Source organism: Peromyscus maniculatus, chromosome 2 (genome assembly GCF_049852395.1).
Source record: "Peromyscus maniculatus bairdii isolate BWxNUB_F1_BW_parent chromosome 2, HU_Pman_BW_mat_3.1, whole genome shotgun sequence".
NCBI classification, from domain to species: Eukaryota; Metazoa; Chordata; class Mammalia; order Rodentia; family Cricetidae; genus Peromyscus; species Peromyscus maniculatus.
The window spans coordinates 77,366,484-77,383,734 of NC_134853.1; the positions used below are offsets into that span (position 1 = coordinate 77,366,484).

At 40.9% G+C, this 17,251-nt stretch overlaps 1 protein-coding gene across 5 annotated transcripts in view; it reads left to right on the forward strand.

Moving 5' to 3' along the window:
* Slc44a1 (solute carrier family 44 member 1) overlaps positions 1 to 17,251 on the forward strand; it is a 184,721-nt gene that overhangs the window by 78,263 nt on the left and 89,207 nt on the right. For all 5 annotated transcript variants that reach the window (XM_042271186.2, XM_042271183.2, XM_042271182.2 and 2 more), the window contains exon 4: positions 6,197 to 6,333. In XM_042271186.2, the coding sequence (XP_042127120.1) occupies positions 6,197 to 6,333 (137 nt within the window). The remainder of the gene's footprint in view (positions 1 to 6,196; positions 6,334 to 17,251) is intronic.

Genomic DNA, 17,251 nt, shown 5'->3' on the forward strand with positions numbered 1-17,251 from the left:
TTGGTTTTGTTTTTTGCCTGAGGGGGATCGGACCTTCACATACACACTAGGCAAGGTCTATACCACGGAGCTACATCTGCACCTTTGGACGTGGAATTCTGAGGGACAGATAATCAAAGTATAGCAATATAAGTGCTTCTGGGGAGGGGGGGGGCTGTTGCAAACATTGTACAGCCTCCTGGGTCACTATCTACAGTCCATCACTGTTCTCCACATGGCTCTCTTAATTGCTTTGTTCCACAATGCTGGGGCCAAACATGTTTTAGTTACGTGTGTGTTGTAGTTAGCTGGGTGAGCTTCGTTTGGATGTGCTGCTCCCACAGTTCTGTGGGCTATGTAAGATGGCCCTCCTTGGGGCACTTGGTACCCAGCCTGGTGAGATGCCTAGACTTGACTTGCTGCAGTCCTTCCTTCTTCCACCTAGGAAACAAGAGGTCTCTCTGGGCAGAACTTACTGTGGGTGGAGTAGAGATCTCCAGGCTCTCTGCAGCCTATATTTAGCATTAGCAGGAGACTTGCGTTGATGTTGTGTTTTTCCTTTTGGTGATTCAGTAAGGGCAACACAGTCTGCAGAAAGGGGCTATAAATTATCAGTTGATTCCAGGTAATAATTGGACAAACGATCAGACTCCATTTTTATTCCCCTCTGGGGATGACATGTGTCAGGAATCACTAAAGCAGAAGGCATCCGAGGGGCTTCTCTGCCAGCTTCCCAGCTTTCGCGTGGCAGTGCTTGATTAGAGAGGAGAGACGCCAAATTCGGCAGGAGGCGGCCAGCAGACCTGGTATCTGCTTGCCACCTCTTGCTCCAAAAAGCCTTGCTGCAGAGTTGCCATGGCAGCAGGAGGCAATTTAATGGCAAGGGCTCATCTCTGGAACCGCACCGCTGTGCCCCAGCCTTTCCCCCTGGCCTTCAACTTGATCGCGGGTTACACCAGGGCCTTACTGTGAGGTGGCCGTGTGATTACACATTGCCTTATGGAGCAGAGTGTAAGATCTCCTGGATTCTGAGGACAGCCGTCCCTTGTCCCCGCTTCTCCTTGGCACATACCTCTTTGATGTTCCACCCTGTAGTCAGCCCTATCCGATTATTTGCAGCTCCTTAAATATGCTCTTTCATGCTTCTGCACTTTTAGGCATGCGGTTTCCTCTGCCTGGAGTGCTCCTTTCCCCATCTGTCTGGAAAATTCCTACTCGGTTTCAGAACGCGGCTTAGGTTCCTCCTCCCCTCCCTAATGCTTTCCCCCACCCCCTTCCCTCCATGCAGAACTATAATACAGTTTCTGCTGCCTTTTCAACCTCACACTCATCATGTGGTTTTGAAATGACTAGTTGTATTTCTGTCTCTTTTTTTCCTGCAGTCTGTAAGTTATTTGCATTCAGAATTTGTGCTTTGTGGATTTTGTATTGAAAAGTCTTTTCCTGGGAGTAAATACTTAGCAATGTTTGTGGAATAATGGGATGCTCTTCTGTGAATGAAGTCCCGTTTAGTGCTTATCATTTGAGTGCCGTTCCCCACAAGATAAACTACCGGATCTTGAGCGGGTGGGGTCCCTTCTGCTACAGACCTGATCTAACCAGCCAGTCATCATTGGTCTGTCGCTGACTGTCCCTGTCATCTCTCTCCCATTGGGATTGGAAGAATAACACTTGTGGGTCAGACTTTAAGTCCATGTGACCTCCAGTTTTCACCTGCCTTCTAGAGCCTTGCCTTAGCTGTTGAATTATGGGTTGGGAGGACACAGCCTCCAATGCTTTGCGACATGCAGTAACCTCTTGGTAAATCTCATTTCCTTTACCTTCTCTGGTCTTTGGTGAAGATAGTAAAAGCAGGATAGAGGTTTAAGCTACCTTTAAACCTTCTATGGCATCATATAATTGGGTTTCATCTTCTTGCTCCGAGCACAGCTTTTAAAGTCGCCTCTTTCCTGTGGCTCTTCTCCATTTCCCGAGCATCAGTGGTTTAGTGCTCCGTTCTCCACTGTGGCCTCATCTCATGTTTGATGCGTGTGTCCCCCTGTTTACTGTGCAGACAGACCACTGTATTTACATATTCTTCCCTTTCCTTTCGGACATAATTTGGTGTTGTATTTTCAGACTTTCAAGTTAAAGTGGATTTATTTTGTATCTTTCTCAAATAATCCCAGAAGCTACCTGGACTGGAGCGTGTATTTGTACCCCTCCCTCACCAGCCCCTATAGCACTTCCTCCGCAGTACAGCCTGGGCTCTTTGTGGTTTGTTTCCCGTCCCCATTGCCCTTTTTTTGTTTTGAGCCTAGCCTTTAGGGACTGAGCCATCTCTCCAGCCCCCATCACACTTTTAAGTTTAAAGCTTGCCTAGGCGTTTTGCAATTCCCTTTGCAAATGTCTTTTCTGGACCACCTGGGCATTCTGTGTGTATACTGTATGTGCCAGTGCCTGCAGGTGTCCAGGCTGTTCAGTTTCTGGAGTATTCTCATTGTTTCTCATCCTTCCTTCATTCCCACTTGGGGTATTCTTTTTATTCTAGGTCCTCTAAAAGGTGTGCAACTTAAACAAAGCTGTTTCCGAGTTATTAATAGATTTGAGCTTCTACAACATTCCTGTGTCATAGGCTGGAATTAGGATAGGCTTTGAGATGGATACCGTTTTGTTGCATCTTATCCTGTGTCTCTTGGTTAAAAAACATTCTCTATAGTTGTCGGTGAGCTGAAAATTAGACCCCTTTATTTTCATGCAAAGTATTCCAAGGTGCAGTGCAGTCTTTGGAGCTGTGGGTTATACTAAACCCTCTGGGTACCTCTTATTTTCCTTCTATGAGTGCATACCTATAATAAAGTTTAATTAATAAATTAGACACAGTAAGAAACTGACAATAACCATGAAATAGAGCAATCATACCAATAACTGTAATAAAAATGATTCAAAACTTATAAATTGCTTATTTCTGAAAATTTCCTTTTACTATTTCCTGACTTTGGTTGGCCATAGGTATCTAAAACCACATGGCATGAAGACTGTGATAAGGGGCACTATTGGAGGCCCACCTGCTGGTGCTAGCCTTATTTGTAAATAGAGTTGATAGCTTATTGCACTGTCAAAGGGAGAGAAAGCTCTCCATCAGCCAAAAGGCATTCGCACAGAACCGAGGGCCTGTAAGTAGCTTTTCACAGTGTTAGTGTGTGTGTGTGACTTAGATCTAATATGTTCTTAGGTATGTATACTAAGCATGTATATTAGCATACATTTCTGAAGATGCCTGTAGCTGAAAGTTTCCCTGTGTCCCACCTGGTCCACAGCCGCTCAGACCCAAGTAAACACATAGAGGCTTATATTAAAAGTTCTTGGCCATTAGCTCAGGGCTACCACTGACTAGCTCTGACATTTAAACTCAGCTCACTTCTGTTAATCTATATGTTACCAATTGTTCTGTGGCTTTACCTCTATGCCATTACATGCTGCTTCCTGGACAGCAGGCTGGCGTCTCCTGACTCAGCCTTCCTCTTCCCAGAATTCTCATTGTCTGCTTATCCCGCCTATACTTCCTGCCTGGCTACTGGCCATTCAGCATTTTAGTAAACCAATGTATAAAAGCATTATTCCACAGCAGATGTCATTTAAAATTACATTTTGGTTCTATGGGTATTGGGTTTTCTGAAACCTTGCACTTAATCTATAATCAACAGTGGTAATGTAATAGTGATTGATAGACATTGTAGAATTCCACTCACCTTCTTAAGCCATTTTTGTTTTATTTGACCTCTTCTGGGGGCTTCTTAGTTCTTACCTTAAAGTAGACTATAGAATAAATAATATATAGTTTTATAAAAAAGGAAACTGAGGCTAAGAAGGAAAAATGTTTTCCTTAAGTTAGGCCAAAGAACTATTGGAGGGAAGACTGAAAACAGAGGATGGTATGGACTTATAATCTCAGCTGTTTGAGAGGCTGAAGCAGGAGAATTGTGGGTTTAAGATGCAGTACCTTCTCAGAAAAAAAGAACCAGGACACAAGCTCAGGTTGCTGTAACCAAGGCACAGTACAAGATTGCCTCCCACTCCTAAGTACAAACTGCTGCGGTGTTGCAGCCTATAAACGAAATGCAGCCAGGACAGTTTTAGCATTGGAAGGAGCAGAAGCAGGACAGCCAGACAAAATTTCTATTCTCAGGAGGTTGTCCTTGATCTAGCCCAGTCCCAGCTGTGAGGCCTGGTAGCCTCTCTTTTTCTTTCCTGGTCTCTAAACTTGTTTTCTACTGTCATGTGATTTCTCTGGATACTTCTCAAGGCATCACTTATCATTAAGAACTATATATTCAGTCATTCTCTCCCCACCCACATCCCACTGTCTCCATAGAAACACACCACACTCTTGTGTGGCACTAATAAGTACATACACAGAGTTTTCAAGAGTGCCTGGCACATACATGGGCATTCAGTAAGCATTGGCTCCATTCATCACTGCTGTTGTAGATAGCACTTGTCACTGGTGGTGGCAGAGCTGGTTGATGCACGCTCTTCCAGGACACAAGGGTTCCCATCCAGAATCTGGCTGTGTGCGGTTCATTGTCTGGGGTCCTAGGAACAGACACACTGAGTCAGATGCATGGGCCAGATGCAGCGAGAAGCGGTGAGAGGCTGCTTGTGTCTACCAAGGGTTCCCAGCAACTGTTCTCTCTGTGCCTGCCTGTACTAACTACCTCCTTGTTTTCAGCCATGGAAACTGTCCATGAACTCTGCTTCCAAATCACATCTGGCTTCTTTGAATTCTTTTCATCTGTTTGGAACACTAATCATTCTAGAGTCTCTAAGAGCGTGTTGACTGGTACTACAGCTTATACTTCCCCTTCTTGCTGGTCTCCTGGATGGTCTCTTGGCTGCCCTGTGCCATGCAGTTTTATTCCCCCCCCCCCCCCCCCCCCGTCTGTAGGGGCTGGAGAGATGGCTCAGTGGTTAAGAGCACTGGCTGTTCTTCCAGAGGACCCCAGTTCAGTTCCCAGCACCCACATGGCAGCTCACAACTGTCTGTAACTCCAGTTCCAAGGGGACCTGACAACTTCACAGACACATATGCAGGCGAAACACCAATGCACTTGAAATAAAAATAAACTGCTCCATCTGTGAAGGCTTCTCTGGTGCCTTCTGCACCATTTTTGTGGTATTCTTTTACAGTACCCATCTTATGTGTGCATTGGCTTTATTCTCTTGCTTTTTAGATTTGGGGCTTCGTCCTGTTTCTTCACTCGATTATAGCCAAAGGCTGAGAAAAGTAATCACCTAATTCCTATGTTTAGTTGTATTTGTAGTGTAGATTTGAGTGGTTTATGGGAAAAGCCATTACTTTGTAAAATCCGCTATGGACTCAGAAAAAAAAATGTACCAGGGCTGGTGTTCTTTAACTTTGTGCTCAATGAGACATTCCTTGTTATTCTCCATCCCGTGGTCTACAGCACCACACTCTGTTTATCTTGTGGGAGGATGGTTGGCAATCACTTCTCTAGGAGAGGTTGTAATATCTGTTGAATTCTGTGATTTCCACCTAAGTTTCCGCCTTTAAAAAATGTAATTATACAAAAGTACAGAGGGCATAATGAAGGATGTGTGTATTGTTTTTATGTAACTGCTGTGAATTTTTTTAAAAATAGAAAGTATTTAATGTGGATATTCCAATTAAAATGTAATCTGTATTATTTTTAGAAAGTGAGAATCCTGAAAAGTAAAGAAAGGAAATTAAAAACTCCCATAGGTGGCTGTAATGTTGCTGTGTATTTTTCTAGTTTTCATTCAACTCTCCATTCATAGCAGTGCATTTTCATTAATATACACATTTCCATTTTGATAATAATTCATTAACCAGAGTTTGTAGTTTCCATGGAAACTGCAATATATGTTAAATCACAACATTGGGATATTCTAATAGTGTTTGGTGTAAGACTAACAAAGCAAGAAAATGATGGTTTCTAACAATAAAATCTACGCATTATAAAATGTAAACATTAGGAAAAGGAATCCTGAAAACTGTAAAGTGCTTCAATTACTCCATCCTCTCTATTAGCATTATAAGTCATTGTTTTCAAAACTTCCACTGATGGTTCTATTTGAGGAGTGCTGATTGGGAAGCTCAGTGGAGTCTGTCCTTTGCTTTGGGGATTGATTGAGTGTGCAGTGAACCATATGTGTTTTGCGAAATAATATCTTGGTTCTTTTCTCCATGCTTTAGGTATGTGTTCTTTTTGGATCCATGCAATCTGGACTTGATAAACAGGAAGATCAAGTCTATAGCACTGTGTGTAGCAGCATGTCCAAGACAAGAGTTGAGAACCTTGAGTGACGTCCAGAAGTTTGCAGAGATCAATGGTGAGATGTTAGGCTGTCCAAGTGGACACTCTGGTCATCTGTCTCACTGTTAAATACTGTATGTTTGTATTGCAGTATACATTTGTCCTCATAGTCAATATGTCGTAAAACAACCTTAAAGAAGGAAAAAAAAAAAACTGAAGTGGTTTTAGATTTTCTAGTTTAAAATACTAGCGTCAACTCGGTGAGATTGTTAAAACTCTGGATTTGCTGGGTGCAGTGGTGTGTGGCTGTCACCCCAGCTACTCAGGAGGCCAAGGCAGAAAGATTGCTTATCCTAAGTGCTAAGACAATACAGCAAGATCTCTTGTCTCAAAAAACAAAACTGAAATAGATCGTCTCACACCTTTACTGAAAAAGAAAAGAAAACAGTAGAATTTCCCCAGGGTGAGATGTTTCCTAGGGAAATTCTGAGTTGGTCCTTGTGATGTGGAAATTTATATATATTTTTTAAATAAATGCTTTGGTACTTTTGGAGATCTTTTGGATACTTTTTGTTTTGCTGTTTTGAAATTGAGCTGGTTGAATGGACTGATGACCCTCTTGCCTTGACCCCTACAGCCCAGTGCTGGAATTACAGGTGAATGCTACTCTGCAGGTGACCAAGTGCACTAGAGAATCATTTGGAATTATTAGTATACTCTATGTAAAGTTCAGGTTTTCCCCTTTTTCCAAGTCTTGTTTAAATCTCTCAGTCTGTCTCCCCTCCCTCCTTCCCCCTCAGACTATGTTTCATCTGTGGTTAACAGTATAATATATGCATGTGTAAAAGCAAACAGTGCAAGTTACAGGAATGAATATAAAGAACTATAATCAAATTTCTGCCGTCAGTTCCCATTCAGTATGCTGGTGTACGTATAATTTTATGTTCTGCTCTTAAATTTAATGTTATGTCATGACCTTTTCTAAGAATAGTTTTGAGGAACTTGGAGGTTGATAGTTGGGGATTGGCAGAGAATGGAAGCAGAGCCAGTTCACTGCAATCAGCTCTGCTCTTTGGAAACCTTATTTCCAGGGGCCACAGTTCTCTTTGGATTATGTTTAAAGTCACTCTGTGAGGAACCGCATACTAATGGCCCCTCTGGTTCGTGTCTTTTATCCTTCCTGACGTTCCATGTTTGTATTTTGAGTGTAGGGCTTCTCAGGCCTTCCTGGCTGCCTAAATCCAAGGCTATGGCTAGGTCCTTGGAACAACAGTTGACTCGGGTATTCACTCCACATAGCATGTAGCTGGCCAGAAAAAAAATGCCTGGAGTCATAACCAGGCCTATTCCTGCATGGCTTCAGATTCTTCCAGACAGGATGCTGGTCCTCCAAGGGAAGAAGACGGGTGATGTCCTTGACCACCTCGTGCCCTTAATACAGATGGTAGAAAAGTCACAGACTGGTGAGGATCTGAATTCTCATTCAATTTTGGTCACTGGCTTCATAATAAGAGATAAAGGAGCTTTCTGAGCCCAGATGTCCTCAAACAAATAAACACGAGGCTATGTGAAGAATCCCAAGTGTGTGATGGGCACTGAATGAAAAGGACCCATACTTCTCAAGAGCTCATTTTCGATGCCCATGTACCACCCCACATTTGCCTTGCTCAGCCCTATGCCGCCAGCGTCAGCTTGTAACTTACCAGACCCCATCTTAGGTGGGGTGTGGTTCCGTAATCACAGGTACCCAACTGGTGGTGTAGTGCTGGTTAACAGTACAGGCTCTGAGGTGCATTGTTTGGATTCACCTGTTGCCTCTTCAGCTTGGTAGCTTTGAGACTCTGAAAAAGTTGTTTGACCTCACTGTGCCTTAGCCCCTCGTCTGTCATATAGGGCAGTGTCTGTATCCAGCATACCTTATTCGGATTTTTTTTTTTTGGATAAATCAATACATGAAAAATATTGATAAGTATAGCTGGCAAAAAGAAGTTGGTGTTAGCTGCCACCCTTACCATTCTTCTCCCAGTAGAATGTAACACTCTTCCCACATCCAGCCTCTCCACCAGTTCTTTAGATCAGTGCTTCTCAACCGTCCTAATGCTTCGACCCTTGAATACAGTTCCTCATGCTGTGGTGACCCCCAACCATACAATTAATTTCATTGCTACTTCATTACTGTGATGTTGCTGCTGTTATGAATTGTAATGTAAATGTCTGTGTTTTCCGATGGTCTTAGGCGACCCCTGTGAAAGGGTCATCTGACACCCCGTGAAGGCTAATTCCTTGTCCTCTGTGTGACCTGCTTTTGTGATCTCTTGAAGAGAATTGGTCTGTACCTTGCTCTGACATGCTTTGTTTCAAGTCAGTATCCTTATAAGTAAATGTGATACTGAAGTGTGGTCTTTTTTTTTTTTTTTTTTTTTTTTTTTTTTTTGGTTTTTCAAGACAGGGTTTCTCTGTGTAGCTTTGCGCCTTTCCTGGAGCTCACTTGGTAGCCCAGGCTGGCCTCGAACTCACAGAGATCCGCCTGGCTCTGCCTCCCGAGTGCTGGGATTAAAGGCGTGCGCCACCAACGCCCGGCTGAAGTGTGGTCTTAAGAAGACACTTCCAGTGGAGTTTGTAGCTTTGTGTTTCAGAAGTATGTATTAATAAATATTTTAGCAAATAGTAAGTACCCTTAGGCTTTGGATTTGGTTTGTATAACAAATAATAAAGAATCTGGGCATGTTGCTGTATGCCTCTAAATCCCAATCCTTGAGAGGAAGAGGCAAGAGGATGGCTATACCAGGATGGGCTACATAGTGAGATCCTGTTTCACAAAATACAACAACAATAATAATGATAGCATCTAAAAGCACAGCAACAGTAACAGGGCGGCGGCAACAGTAACTTTAATCGCAAGTATAAAACTTTATTAAGATTCCCAAAAAGAGGAAACTTTGTTGTAGGTACCCAAATACCTGCTTTAATAGCAAGCCCTAAATTGGAATTCCTGAATGTCTCAAAAGACCTTCCACTGTTCTTCAGATGGGTGACACGAAGCTGGACCCGATGAGCTGTAATCCCAGTGTTACCACCATCACCAAGAGAGGTCCTTCTCATGTCTTGTGTTAGCACCCTTCCTCTTTGGTCCTTGTAACTTTTGTTTTTGTTGGTGTCTGTGCCTCTGTACACAGTTGTGTCTGTTAGGAAGTAAAGGCCCTTTGAGCTCATATTTATAGACCTCAGTAATTACTTTCAGAGAGGAGCTTTCTATAAGAGATGATGCAGGTGTAAGTGGGAAATCTGAAATCTCTAGAAGAGAATAATTACAAGTCCATGAAAAAGCTTGGTTAATAGAACTATTAGAACAAAGCATAGGTGAAAACCTCGGGGGATTGAATTTCACAATACTTTCTTGAATGGCTCCAAATAACACCAGAAGCATAAGGAATGAAAGAAGGAAGTAGAATTGGATTATGTCAGAATTGAAAGTTTTATACAAGCAGGCCTGGTGACATGTGCCTGTAATCTCTGCACTTAGGACGCTGAGGAAGGAGGATGATTACAAGTCCAAGTCTGGTACTGGCTACATGGCAAAACGTTGTCTCAGAAAAAATAAAAAATAATAAATCACAAACTTTTATGCAAGAAAGGACAAAATCAACAGAGTCAAGTCAACTCATAAAACAGAAGAAAATATTTGCAAGTCTTCTATCTGGTCGGTGATTACTATCCAGACCATGTCATAGCCATTTTGGTTCTCAGAGGTTTCAGTCAACACTACTCCATTGCTCAGAAACCCTGTATGTCTTATCTGGCACTTGGAGTTACAATCTAGTGTTAGACTAGCTTTCAACATGTCCTCTCAAACATACTGGATGGGAGTGTTTGTGCCTTTAAGATGCACCATTCAAAAGAAAATCACTGTGTGATGGAGTTCTAGAAAAATCAAAACTGTTATCACTGTTGATGGGAATACAAAGTAGTTCGGCTGCTGTGGAAATGTGGGGGTCCCTTTAAATTAGCAGTGTCCCTTCTGGGTATTTATTTGAAAGAATAGAATGCAGTATCTAAAGAAATAGTGGCATACCCATGTTTACTGTAGCATTATTCACTGGTCACAAGGCAGAAACAGCAGGGCTGTCCATGGACCGGTTAACAGATTAAGAAAAGTTTCAGGTTGAACGTGGTGGTTCGCATCTCAGAAAACAAAATGAAGAAAGAAAATGTGTTAATATGCATAAGATGAAATTATTCAGCTGGAAGGAAGAAGTAAATCCAGTCACAGGCGACGGTTGTTCATGGTTGGAGTGAGGATATGTCATACTAAGAGAAATAAGCCCTCCACAGAAGGACAAACAGTGCTGGAAAATCCACATAGTTGAAGTTCCTAGGGTGGTGAAGTTCATCAAGACAGAGAGTAGAACGGTAGATGACAGGGCTGTGATGGGGGTAAAGTAGGCAGCTATTGTTTAACTCCTAAAGAGTCTCAGTTTCCTACGAAGAGAGTTCTAGGGATGGATCGCCGTGCTGGTCGAAAACACTGTGACTGATGTTACTGACTGTGTCCCCACAGATAGTTAGCACTGTAACGTTCATGTTACCTGTGTTTTATCATAGTTTTTAAAAGTTCTTGAAAGAAAAGGATCATGTGTGAATTACTTTTAGAATTCTAATTCTAAACCTTATTTTTAAAATGCAGGGTAAGATAGTTTGTTTCTTACCTGACTGAGAGTATAATATAAACCCTTTTCACAACAACATTTGTCGTTTTCATGACAGCATTTGAAAGTACCTCCTAAATTAAAAATTGCTTATTCGCATGAACTTTTATTATCTTTAGAAAATATTTTGAAAAATTTGTAAGAGGAAGCTCCTTGGTCCTGTAGCAGTATTTATAAGAAACACAGTTTCCAGGGAAGTAGAATGTTCTCTGAAATCTTCCTTTTGTTTTAGGCAAGAGAGAGGGGTTGTTCTCTTGGACATTTGTGGGAAGCTTTTGTTAGATGCCCCGACTAGAGTGGAGAGGTTAGGAGACATGTGGAGGTGCTGCCATTTTCTCCAGAGCTTTAAAGCAGGCAGGAGCAGCTAGATAACTGTGAAGTATACTCTCTAATATGTGAATTGGGTGATACATATGTGAATGTGAATTTCTTATGGTTTGTAATTCATATATGGCATGAATATCACAAACACATGATGCTAGCAAAGAAAACAATTTTAAAATGGTCTTTAAAAAAACTGCAGTTACCAAAAACTGTAAGGACTCTGCATAAACTTCCATCAGTTTGTCATCACGTCCCTGGGGTTCTGTGTGACTCTCTGGAGGCAGGATCATACTGTGTTTATCTCTAAATACCCAGGCTCCAGTGCATGAGCTCACACAGTAGATACCCATAATGTTTTCTCAAAGAACGTAGACCGGATTTCCCTATCCATCTCTATTGCCACTTAATGATTTCTCATCCTCTCCATTCTTTATCTCAATTCTGTATCCATGAGTGTTGCCACCAGCAGGTAAATTGCTTAGCTCCGATCTAACCAGAATAGCTGTGAAATCAGTTTTTTAAAAAATTCATCTAAATCATTGATCTCATTCATTTATCTCTCCTCTCCACCCTCTCCAAGTGATTATCCAACCCTTTCCTTCTCCTAAGCCCTCTTGTTCCGTCTCTTTCCCAACCTTATGTCCTACAGAGAAAATTGAAACTGCCTGGTAAGAGCTCCCATCTGAGTTCTGATTTAAGCAAGGTGTGAATTCCATCTTACCCCCACTTTCCTTCCTTCTAGTTTCTGGTGAACAGGTTTCTTTCCATCCTTATGATTTTTGAAAGCAAAAATAAAATAAAATAACATGTACATCGTGGAGGGGATGAATTACACTCCTTCTGACACTAGCTTTGATATTGTATGAGCTTTCAGCTGAACCCAGGCAAACCATGGCGGGCGACAAGGAAGACCACGGTGCCTGCTCTTGCAATTCTCCCTCCTCTTCTCGTCCCCAATTCTGGCCCACTGTCTCTGGCCCCGTTGCTCAGTCCAAGCATCTGGGTGTTAGTGACTAAGCCACATGTTTTGCTTCAGCATACCAGTTATTGATTCCTACTGTGTGCTGTGTACCAGATGCTTTACCTAGTTTTCTAGCTTATTTTTAACAAGCGGCTTAGAAACGAACGTCTCTTCTATAAATGACAGGTGGACCACACATCCTCAGTTGTTGGGAATAGTTCACATGGGACATTTATTATCATTCTCATTACTCTCTTTTATAATATATATTTAGTCTTGCCTACTATAACAGCGAACTGTGGCAGGTTTTCCCCCTTGTTTGCATCTCATTTATAGTATATAAAAAACACTACAATTTAAGAGTGCTTCTCTGATGTACAATATTTCATGTAACTCTGAGTATGTTATGACCTGCTGTTTGGATCATAGACACATTTTGAGGACAGTAGTGTTGAGTGGTGCTTTCAGAATGATTATTGTTTTGCCATTTAAAAACTTGAACAAATTATATGACATTTAGATAAAATTTACTGCTCGTGAATACTAATAAGCCTTTTGATTGTCATTGGCTATTAAGTTTACAGTCAGCATCAGATCAGTATGCTTTCCCTCCAGGCAGTAGCAACATGATTTAGAGCACACAGTTAGTATAGATTGTTTTTTACATAGTGATGCAGAAGGTCAGACTTGATAATGTGTATAAATGAACATGGTGATCTGCTCTAGCAAATGATTTAATTGTTTCCAAGTCAAAGACCAGGATGCTTGATCATTTAGAAAAGGAAAAAAAATGTTTACAGTTGATTATAAAATTTAAACTAATTCCTTCGCTCAAATAATTAATATCCATTAAGTATGCACCAGATATACATATTATAGTCCCATATTAAAGAAGCTTATAGTCCAGCAGGATCAGACTTCTTGTCCTCACAACACCTAGAAATCTCAAGTGTAGATATTAAAAATTCACTTAGGAAATATTTGCTGAGTACCTACCATGTGCCACACATGGTTGACAGGGTGGTACCAATGGCTAATTTCTATGGATGGTGCTTCTTAGGAATTATAAATATGTCCCCACATTTCATGGATTACTAGAGATTGAAATTGGAGAAGTGATTTTTATTTTGCCAGAATATAAATGCACAATATTTTCCTAATTAGAAAAATGAAAGTTAAATTCATCAGTTCTCACAAGCCAATAGAATTTGATTTTCATAATGAAAACAGATCCATATATGAAACTTTTTTTCTGTTCAGTACAAATTTCTAAATCATTCTGAGGGGGTGTCTATTTTTCATATTTTAATGCTTGTAAAGATTGCTGTGGTGGTAAACGCAATTTAAGGCAAAATACCGTTTCCCAAAATATTACCTCTATGCTATATCTTTAATTCAGGTGATTTGGGGTTTGAGTCCATTGTTCACACCATAATGGTGCTGTGTTTGGCAGTGTTTGCACACATTCTGGTTGTTGCTTGAGCAAGGAATTAGAGGGAAACTACTGGAATCTAGTAGGGAGAGGCCAAGGGTGCTGGTAAACCCCTGCATTGTATAGGACAGTCCTCCATACCCAAACCTGTCTGCCGCAACATGCTATATCATACCACAACCGAGAAACTAGTTTTATTTACTTATTTATTTATTTATTTATTTATTTATTTATTTATTTATTTATTTATTTATTTATCTAGCTATCTATTTATTTATTTATTTATTTATTTATCTAGCTATCTATTTATTTATTTATTTTTGGTCTTTCAAGACAGGTTTCTCTGTGTAACAGCCCAGGCTGTGCTAGAACTCTTTGTAAATCAGGCTGGCCTTGAACTCACAGAGTTCTGCTTGCCTCAGCCTCCTGAGTGCCGGGATTAAAGGCCCGTGACACTACCACTGGGCTTGAGAAACTAGTTTTATAGTGTGTAGTGAAAAGCATATGAATATTGTATGTAGTATGATGCCCTAAGAATATGGTTTCTAGTTTCACCTATCCACTAGGAAATGGATCGCAATTCTCAAAGAGCTCATGGTTTGAAAATAGAGATGGTAGGTTGAAAATTACAAACTAAGACGCTGTGTTCTATAATGGAGCTCAGTGGCAAATCTCTTTCCTGGGTGGGTCAGAGCAGACTTGAAGGAGTTGGTGCTTGAGTAGTTTGAACTTCTGTTCCGACTCTAGCAGGCCCTTAATCCCATCCTTAGTCTGCAAAGGACCGCTCCAGCAGAAGGAGGGGCGGACGCACAAAAGACCCAGAGATGTCGAGCAGCAAGGGTTGAAATGAGGCTCGACTTAGAGGTCCATTCCTGCTTTAGAGAGGCCTGGAGTTCAGGGAGTGGGAGTTTTATCCTGAGGATGAGGGTATAAAATATGGAACCTGCATTTTTTAAAGGCCCTCCACAGGGTCATGTGATAGGTGGAGTAAAGCCCTTTGGGAGAGATTGAAAATGGCCCTGCAGATCATGAAGATTTAAGATAACATGGGGAGGTCTTACTGACAGGGCTTCATGTCTTCACCAGCTGCAACTGTATGAAAGAAAAAAAAAATCAGATAAAGATACATTTCACTCTGGGATCTTCGAGGATGGTGGAACTATAACCAGGACTAAAGTATATGGAAGAAAGGGTATTGGAAATAAGTTTCCTTCAAACAAATGGTTTTTTAGATATCTGTGGAAGGTGGATGGATGGATGATGATGGGTGGGGGCATATTTTGGCATGGGACCTTATAGTATATTTGTCTGGTTATGATTATCATAAATAACAAAAACATAATGGCTTAAGAAAAGAGAATTGTATTTATAAACAGCTGACTGATTCTTTCTTTCTCTCCCTCTCTCATCTCCCCCTCTCACTCAACTTCTAGAGTGTAGTAATAAAACAGACATCATAGGGTTGATATAACCAAAATTGAACCAAAGAATAAATAATTGAATATTTTAAGACATTTGAAATATCATAGAAGTTAAACATTCTCAGGGGGTGAGTGTTTACCATGATAAATGTTTGTGTACCCTAAGTTGGGCTCCTGAAATCTCTCACTTGGATAGCTTTTGAATAACACTGGCTGAGTTGTATGGATTGCCTCTGGTGTGCTTTAAATTAGCTTTTGTTTTTTAGTTTTTGACTTTTCATTATTCAAGTGTGGGATGGTTTGTTTTTTTTAAGCCTGTTTTTGCATTTAAAAAACCCTGTGTGGCCGGGCGTTGGTGGCGCACGCCTTTAATCCCAGCACTCGGGAGGCAGAGCCAGGCGGATCTCTGTGAGTTCGAGGCCAGCCTGGGCTACCAAGTGAGCTCCAGGAAAGGCGCAAAGCTACACAGAGAAACCCTGTCTCAAAAAAAACCAAAAAAAAAAAAAAAAACAAAAAACCCTGTGTGTCTGACTCCTTGGATGTAAACCTCTTGTGGTAGGCATTGTTTATAATTCTGCAGTAAAGAAAAATTAAGAATCAGGTGCTGCTTTTAAAATGCCCACTGAAAGTGCTTTCATGAATAAAGTGAAAAGAAAAGCAACTGTAAAATGTTTGCATTGCAGGGTTTTTCCCATGTGTTTGCGCCTTCTCCATCTATCAGCTCTGAGCAGGAGGCAGTGAAAGTTTCTCGGGACCGATTGTTGCCACTAACATGTAATGAAGGACTTTTACCCTTTCGTGTGTTCAGGACAGGATCTCAGTGCTGGCCTAAGTCCCAGCAGACCATTGGTGATAAAGCTCTTATCCATTCACTGAGCATTGCTCTGGGAAAGTATTTATAAAATGAGCCTCATTGCACCTGGTGACCTCCTTCTCTAAAGGAAGGAAGGCACCGTTCGGGTGGAGACTGCGCTCATTGAATTCCGATGGAGCCGTGTGTTGAGCAGCAGGGACACAGCACAGAGTACTTTGCTGAGTGCCTCCATAATTTTGCACGTTCATTCCATCTTGATCTCTGAAAGAACTGTTGACAGTTATGCTCAAGAAGTCCGCAGTCACATTGGGTTCTCTGCACTTGTTGGCACAGGTTTTGTTTGTTTGTTTGTTTTTGTTTTTTTTTAATGAGTATTTCTCCATAGGACTTTTCGCTATTTTAGGATTAGTCTAAATATTTGGTTGCTGTCTTGTTTCCTCCAAAGTTGCAATGGCATTAGTTTAAGGCATGACAGACAATACTTTCAGGGGAGTTATCTACTTACTATTCATTTTTTACTCTCCCCACCACCCCTAAATATTCAGGATCAAACCTAGAGTCTCAAAAATGCAAGGAGAGCATTTTAGCACCCAGCGTATCCTTAACCCATGTGCCATGTAACTTTAAAGTATCTTTAAAATAGTTTTGCACTGTCCAATTACTTATCTTTGCATGAAATACACCCTCTTTATATTTTGGTGACTATGTTATTATGACCATCGTATTTAAACATTTACCAGATAGTTTGCTGGGGTCAGACAGCATTGCTTCTGTTTTATTGCTTTCTGGAAATTTCAAACAATTTGTTTGATTGATGAAACAAGATAAAAGTTAAATAAACTCACTCCCAATTTTGTCCCAAACAAACCAGGATGTGTTTTTATATAATTTTCTCCATCTCCTTGAGATATGATCAAGTGGGTTTTCCAAAATTAACCCAGTATTCAGTTTGACCACTCTGGCCTCACAGTATATTTTGAGCTTTTCCCATAGTAGTACAGTATAAGATCTTATTATCATTCATTATACAAATGAAAGCTTTTCTGTTTGTATTAATAATCGAATATTTTGCTAACTTAGAAACCTGGTAGAAATTTCAGTTAATCAAATAGTTTATGGGTAAAATACAATAGGTACTCTGCAAAACCAAAGCAACAGCCTGCTCCCCACACACTGGCATCTGTTGTTGGTGTACAACAGACCTTCCTATATTGGAGTCACTATATCAAAAATAATCGCAGTTTCATAAGATAGTCCACACTAAATTCAGTGGACTCTATCATTCTTAATTTTCAGCATTATTTAGATAAGTATTAGTCATATAATCAGAAAGCTC